Source organism: Sodiomyces alkalinus (assembly GCF_003711515.1).
Source record: "Sodiomyces alkalinus F11 unplaced genomic scaffold SODALscaffold_19, whole genome shotgun sequence".
Taxonomy (NCBI): Eukaryota; Fungi; Ascomycota; class Sordariomycetes; order Glomerellales; family Plectosphaerellaceae; genus Sodiomyces; species Sodiomyces alkalinus.
In genome coordinates, this window is record NW_021167097.1 from 144,238 (window position 1) to 151,432 (window position 7,195).

The 7,195-nt window shown below is 57.2% G+C and overlaps 3 protein-coding genes across 3 annotated transcripts; 1 reads left to right on the plus strand and 2 right to left on the minus strand.

Moving 5' to 3' along the window:
- Positions 1-1,155: 1,155 nt before the first annotated feature.
- On the plus strand, positions 1,156-3,131 carry SODALDRAFT_364438 (hypothetical protein; the record flags this gene model as incomplete). Its single annotated transcript, XM_028614642.1, has 4 exons — positions 1,156-1,178; positions 1,262-1,308; positions 1,419-1,461; positions 1,571-3,131. 4 exons carry the CDS (start codon positions 1,156-1,158, stop codon positions 3,129-3,131), a joined length of 1,674 nt encoding a protein of 557 aa, XP_028462313.1.
- Positions 3,132-3,225: 94 nt separating this feature from the next.
- On the minus strand, positions 3,226-3,969 carry SODALDRAFT_364439 (glycosyl hydrolase; the record flags this gene model as incomplete). Its single annotated transcript, XM_028614643.1, has 1 exon — positions 3,226-3,969. The coding sequence occupies one exon, from the start codon at positions 3,967-3,969 to the stop codon at positions 3,226-3,228; it is 744 nt and encodes a 247-aa protein (XP_028462314.1).
- A 314-nt stretch (positions 3,970-4,283) lies between these two features.
- SODALDRAFT_302479 (YTP1 protein) lies at positions 4,284-6,596 on the minus strand. Its single transcript, XM_028608927.1, has 4 exons — positions 5,988-6,596; positions 5,838-5,915; positions 4,914-5,759; positions 4,284-4,845 (listed from the first exon to the last, which is right to left on the minus strand). Exons 1-4 carry the CDS (start codon positions 6,165-6,167, stop codon positions 4,441-4,443), a joined length of 1,509 nt encoding a protein of 502 aa, XP_028462315.1. The 5' UTR covers positions 6,168-6,596; the 3' UTR covers positions 4,284-4,440.
- Positions 6,597-7,195: the final 599 nt, after the last annotated feature.

Here is a 7,195-nt window from a genome sequence, read left to right on the forward strand (position 1 = left end):
CGCATGTGGGAAGGTGGAAAAACTGGGAAAGTGGGAAGGGAAGATAAATGGATACGAGGAGGCATACGGGGAGGGAGAGGAATGGATGTCCGTTTGACAGGGAGCGGGGGAACGGATGGTGTTGAGGGAGATGTTGAAGATGTGTGCGAAAGTATTCTTACTTCGAATCTCGTTGTGATGCGATGCAAGGTACAAAGTGAGGTACATAGCGTAGGTACATTCTTGAGGTTATCCGTCCACTTTGCCATCATTCGTCCCTCTCTTCATTATTAATAAGGGTTTTCGTTTTCCCTATCATGTCGACTTGCCCTTTTCGCGCCATAATCAATTGGCTTGCCCAGGCCCAACATTTCGAGTCGCCCGCTAGAAGACCCCTACGTTAAGGTACCTTTACCGTAAGGTATGAAAGCTAGGGCGACACCTTATCCGCTGTTAGCGCAGGCTTCGGCCAATGACATGTCTCCGATGTCAATGTCCCCAACATCTGGGGGGCCCGCGCAGTCTGGGCAGGTACCACCGGGTCTCTTGCCCCCTCCATCTTTTTCCCTGAGCTCCTTCGAGTCCTTTCCCCTGGGTCTTGGTCTTCCCTGCAGGTGGACCCCTGATTTTCTTGGATCTGGGCCTTCCATTGACAGCCACTCGCTCCCACTCGCCTCCCACTCGCGAACCGGCCCGAGTTTGTCGCAGCCCTCACTTCGAGTCGAACCAAGTCATCAAAGTATTTCCGACCATCCAAGTCGAAGCGCCCTTATAAGTTACCTTACATACGGCCTTAAAATAGCCTCTCACCCAATTGATTTGTGCTTACCGCCTCACTTACCTACCCTTTGCGCCGGGAAAGAATAAAACGAAACAAAATACTCTTGGCTTGGGCGACAGAAATTCTACCCTCTACACGTACCCGCCAACACTGCCACCTCCCGACCGACAGTTCGCGTTACAGGTCTTGGGTCCCATTTTTTAGGTCCCTGAGATCCAGTCCTAGCAGTCTAGTGCCGCAAAAAAATATAGGCTCGCACTCCTTCAGTTCCAGGTTCGACGCACGGCTGCCAATACGTAGGTAGTACGGTTTCTTACTTTACTTGTGAGACTCGACGTAAGACCGCCATCTGTTTATTTTTCTCCCCTCGCAGTAATAAGACTGGCTGGCTTAGTATGCGCCGTCAGTGGCGCCATCTGTTTCATTCCTAAAAAAAGGATGACTACGGACTAGGTACGAAGATTACGCTGTACCTTCCTTACAGAGGACTCAAGTTCCCAGGGCATTCAGTGGTGACGAGTGGCTGGTGCTGCGGCTGATGCTGTGCTGTGGCTCACTGTAGCCGCGTAATGGTATTACGAAGTACGAAGGTACAGTATTACTACGTAGTACCGCGTATTATTACTGCGTATTCCACCTTCGTCCTGTCCTCCTCCAGCTCATGCTCATCGCTCCATTGCCATGAAGCAAACGAATCCCCAGTATACCCTCACGGAAGAACATTCCACTGGTAGCCTTAGAATCAGATCCAGACACGAAACAAACCGCCCACTACACTACTAGACAGACCACGACCCAGCTATAGCTCAGCCGTAACTCTCTGCCGCCTTCGCATCTTCCTCCCGGCATGGGTTCCACCTCCACCTCCACCTCTGACCTCCCCCGGCCGTTCCTCCACACCTGGGTCCAATCCCTCAAGTCCCGACGCAAAGAACAACTGGACTACTTCCCCAGTTACCACGTGTCCGACCCCGAGTGCCTAGTAGCGACATGCCAACCCCAGTCCATCACCGTGGGCAGCGGCGCCTATATTTACAAGCACACCATCTTGCCGGCCCTCCTCGCCGCGCGCCACGAGATCATCCTGGTCACCTGCTTTTGGGCGCCTTCCGAGTCCCTGCAGGCCATCCAGGACGCCCTAGCCGGCCTAGTCGACCGTCGCCGCGCCGCCATCGAGGCCCCGAACAACGACCCAGACTCGATCCCGCCTCTCCGCATCCGCATCCGCTTCTCCTCCCGCTCCTTCTTCCAGAAGCTTTTCCACACCTGGTCCCCCGCCGGTCACGTCTACCCACCCTCTGCGTGGCCCGGGCTGGGCCTCCCGGCCGACGAGGTCCTCCGGGCGGCCCGCATCGAGCTGTCGGTCAAGACCCTCTTCTTCCTCCCCTTCAGCGTCATGCACCCCAAGTTCGTCGTCATTGACCGCCAGCGAGCTTGGATGCCCAGCTGCAACGTCAGCTGGGAGACCTGGTTCGAAGGATGCCTCGAGTTCACCGGCCCGGCGGTGGGTAAGCTGCTGCGCTTCTACGGCCACGTGTGGGAATGGGGCAACTACGAGGATTGGTTAAAGGAGAGTACTGTTTGGGACAATCGTGTAGCAGCCCAAGTCCCTCCGAAAAGTAATAATGCCGTCGGGGTCGTCGGACCCATCCCGAACGGTTCTAACCCGGCCTGCCGGACGCTGGCGTTAAATATGCCTCCCACGCCAGCCATCATCCTCCCCTCCTCCCACCACCGCAACCCCGGCTTTCGCTTCATCCCCTTCCTTCGACGAACTTGCCCGCCCGCCACCCCCCTCAACATGGCCCTCCTGACACTGTTCGCCACGGCCCGGAAGCAAATCGATATCCTGACCCCGAACTTGACGTCCCGCGCCGTGGTCGACGCCCTCCTCTCCGCCCTGGCCCGAGGCGTCCACGTCCGCATCCGCACCAGCCGCAACATGATGCTCCTCGAACAGCTCGCCACCGCTTTCACAACCACGGAGCGTACCCTCCAGTCCTTGATCCAGCGCTATACCGCCGCCGTGGCCCACTGGGAAGAAGCAGCACGCCGTGCTTCGGACATCGAGGCCCAGGACCAGGATCCCCGGCCGGGCCGCCTCGAGGTGTATTACTACCGACCCGACGCCGCGGCGCAGGCGGCGGGGGAGAAAGAGGAGGAGCCGGTGGTGTCGCACCTCAAAATGACGCTTGTGGATAAGGAGTTCCTCGTCCTGGGCTCCGGTAACATGGACCGCGCGAGTTGGCATACGAGCCAGGAATTGGGGATTTTGCTGTACGTCCCCCGGTTCGAGCACGATGTCTGGGCCGAAGTGCTCGAGACCCGGATGGAGGTTCGGTTTGTTGGAGGGCCGGACCAGGAGATGTAAGGTATGGGCGGGGACCAAAACCCCACGGGCCAAAACCACACGGGCCATGACGCAACTCAGTAAAAACCATCGTATCATGTAGCGTCCCGCAGCTTCAACCCCTCCTCTTCCACATCCCCTCGGCGCGACCCGTCCAGAGAATGGCCCGCAGCAACACCCCCATGAACCAATCGTCCGAATACGCCTCCTCAAAGTGTCCCAACGCCGTGAAAAACGACCTCCCGCCGTCTTCCCCGTCGAATTCCTGACACCACACAAGAGGATGATCATCCCCCATCTTCCCGCCCGCAAACGACGTCGGGTCCCCCCTCATCAACACCCTCACGCGGTCATTCTCCCGAGGGTGGGTCGCGAAATTGTACCATTCGTCCACCCACCCATCTCTCCCTTCCACACCACCCTCCCCGCTCCCGCCGCCGAGGATGAAGTGCCCCCTCGCCGCCTCCTCGACAACCACCCTCCCCCGTTCCGGCGGCGGGTGCGAATCGAAAAGGGCCCCGACGAGGGAAGCGTACGTCTCATCGTTTAACATGCCCGCCGCTGCGCCGTGGACGGCGACGAACCTGCCGCGCCGGCGCAGGATGTGGTCTTGCAGGGCGTCGACGTGGTGCGGGGCCAGGAAATCACCTGTGCACTGGAGGAAGAGGACCACGTCGAAGGCAGGGATGGTCGCCTTGGTGAGGCAGGCGTCTGGATCTTCGGTGTGGGTGACGGTGAAGAGGCCGCTGTGGGATGCGAGGGCCTTGAGTGCGGCGACGGCGGGTTCGATGGAGTCGTGGCGGTACCAGGACGTTTTGGAGAAGATGAGCACCGAGAGGGGTTTCGTGTTTGTGGTCATGGTGGTTGGGCTCTGGCTGATTTTGATTGATTCAATCACTTTCAGGTTCAAAGTCTGTTGAGGTGCAGTTGAAGTTGGCGAAGAAGTGTGGTGAGGGGTTGGAGACGCTTGGGGCTTGTGGGTAATTAATTATTCATTAGTACGTGGTTTCGAGAAAGTTCCTCTACGGCTCGGTGGGGGTCTCGGTGTGTGCTGGTTGAGGTGTTTCACCAGATATTCACCGACAAACTACACCGAGCTCTATCATTCATACACGAGACGAGGCGACTCACGAGATAGCCAGGAGAGATCTTCTAACCTTATAATAATTTGCAGTACCCGTCATAATTGAGCTCAGTAAGGGTTTCAAGACATTTCCAGGTCAAGTTACCATTGCAGCGGAAAAAACGCCCGTCCACAAACACCGGATATGACAACGGTAACAAAAAGTCCCAAAACTTGCCAGCCGAGATCTTCGGAGCATATTCCGTGCTATAGAGCCACCCGGCCACCACTTGCGCCCGCGCCAGTCGCGCCCGGGCTATCCAAACTATCGTCATCATCGGCTCGGCGTCTCGGTTTCTTCCTCTCATCCTCTTCGTCGCTAATCAAGCCCTCCAGCTCAAACTCCTCCGCATCTCGCAGCTGTCTCGTCTCGGAAACTGATCGGTGATGGCCGTTGGCTTGTGGTGCTTCCCCGTTGGCCAGGACAACCTTGCCCTGGGCATTGCTAATGTAGTCATACATGGTGATATTTATGTTGACAAAGAGGAACATAAGGAAGGCTAGTGAGTAAAGAATGAGGATGTAGGAGATGTGGTCCATGGACGAGCTGGCGACGAGGTCCATCTGTTCCTCGGTGGCGCCCATGAAGAGGAGACCGGAGGCGTAGAGGAGCTGACGAGAACGGTTAGCATCATCTCAAAGCAACAAGGGGGGGGGGACGTGATGGAAGGAACACTCACAAAAACAGGAATAAGTTGCCAGCTATTGTACTGCCGACCGTCATCGGACAGAGACGGCTTATCTTTCAAAACAAACGCGATTTCAATAATGCGAGAAAGACCAGTGGCCATCAGCGTCTTGCCGAACATGGAATGGGTCATGGCGCTGACGGGGAGGTCCTGCGGGTGAGCGGACATGCCCCAGCCGGTGACGGCAATGACGAAAGCGGGAATGAAGTTGCGCTTGGGATTCCCGTCCCGGTCGCGGCTGAGCCAGATGCCCGCGAGGCCGGCGGACCACCAGATGACGCCCATGGTGGTGTGCTGCCAGTCGTTCTTGACCCAGCCGGTGCCCCAGCGGTGCTCGGTAAACGTGTTGACGCAGCCCCAGGCGGCGATGACGGCACTATCGAAAAACTCCTGCGAGCGGCCGGTGCGGCGGAGCCAGAGCTGCCCCACCAGGAGCACGAGGGTGAGGAGGATGCCGTAGGCGATGAAGGCGGAGCCCATGATGAAGTGGGCGGCGCACTGGCCCAGGTGGTCGCCCTGGCAGAAGCCGAGGGCGGTGATGACACCGAAAACGATCTGGGTCCAGGAGAGGACGGGCATGGCCTTGCCGAGGACGCCGTGCAACGGGCGGACCACGCGGCGGATGCGCCCGTGGATCCCCTTTTCCAGGTGTAGCTTCAGGTAGCCGCCGAAAACGACCTGGCCGGCGAGGAGGAACATGAGGATGTTGGCGAATCGGGCGTGGACGTTGCCGGAGACGAACTGGCGGCCTTTGTGGGCGTGGCCGAGAAACCAGGCGACGATGGCGATGACGGTTCCGAGGGCTTGTGTCGGGACGTGCCAGCGGTTTTTAGCTACCTAAACAAATAAAAGTATCAGTATTTTGGCGAACCGCAACAGCTGACGTGGGAAAGGGCGGGCGAAGGGACAACGTACTCCTAGGACCATGCCGACCGGGAAGATCACACCAAATGCTAGCATCATGAGGAAAATGTGCACCCATAATGTCGCATCCTGCCAGTCTCGTCAGCAAAACCTCCGACCTATCCACCTATCCGGCCTATAAATGGTATTTTCCATCCTTACCAGCGGCTCAGGGGAGACGACGTGCCCCTCCGGTATCTTGTTCTCGCCATGATCGTGAGCCAACACGGCCGTAGGGAAAGAGGCCAAAATGATGATAGATGCGAGAGGCGCGATACGACGAGAAACGACGGTCGTCTTGTCCGTGGTGGTCCCCAAGGAACGACTTGTTGCGGAGGTCATGGCTGAGGAATTAGGAAATAGGGAAAGCAACGACGAGGGGTGGTGCAAGGGGGAGGAGCCGAGCAGGCCTGGATTCCGATCTCCCGAGCGTAAATCCCTAGGTTCGTTGCTGGAACACGATCTTTGGATCGTCGTCCGATGTTGTCACGCACGGTCCCCTGGGAACGGTATCGAGGCGGCGAGGTGTTGGCGATTGTTCGAAACGGTAAGACGTTGGAAACGTTCGGGACGCTCGGGAGTGGAGGGGGTCTGATCTGGCGTTCGTCAAGCGCAGTCTTTTAGCGTTTGGACTGGGATGATACCGTTGGGATTTGGGATGCACGTCTCCAGCCTACCCTATCTCCTGTCAGTGCCGTCGTCGGTGTCGGTGGTGGTGCTCCCCTGAACGCCGCGAAGGACAGAGACTGAAGGGATGGGAGAAAAGACGTGGTCTGGGGAGATTAATTACGGGTAGTCCAGTACGTTGGACGTAATGCAGGCCAGTTGAGTGCCAGTTCGGGACGCGCGGGATCCACTCATATTCCATCCACACCTATTCAGGTGGTACTTTGTGCGGAGCGATCGTGCTTCATCGTACCTACTTTGTAAATGCCGAGATCTTATAAGGTAGTGTAACTGAATATTGTGATAGTATGCGGTATTTCGTCGGTAGGATTGGCTCCGATCGGTCGACTATCCGTACGCGAGTGCGATCTTATTCTCCATATATCACTGGTGCCCCGTGTAGTCGTTGTGATTATGTGATTATGCAACTGTTCGCAATGTACAAGCTCGTCAATGCAATTCGGCGCTCTACGGTATCTTGTCCCGCGTGGACGAGGCTCACGGGATCAGAATTAGGGAACACTGAGTGCCCCGTAGGACAATAGCAGTTCTGAGGCACTTGGAACACATAGCATGGGTCTTGACAGAACTCGTGGTATTGCAACGACTACCTGTGGATGGAAGATTTGATGGTGCAAATAGAGGTGACATGTGGAAAGCAAGGTACGGGGTGCAGTGCGACTTGGGTGGGGCGGGGGCCGGGG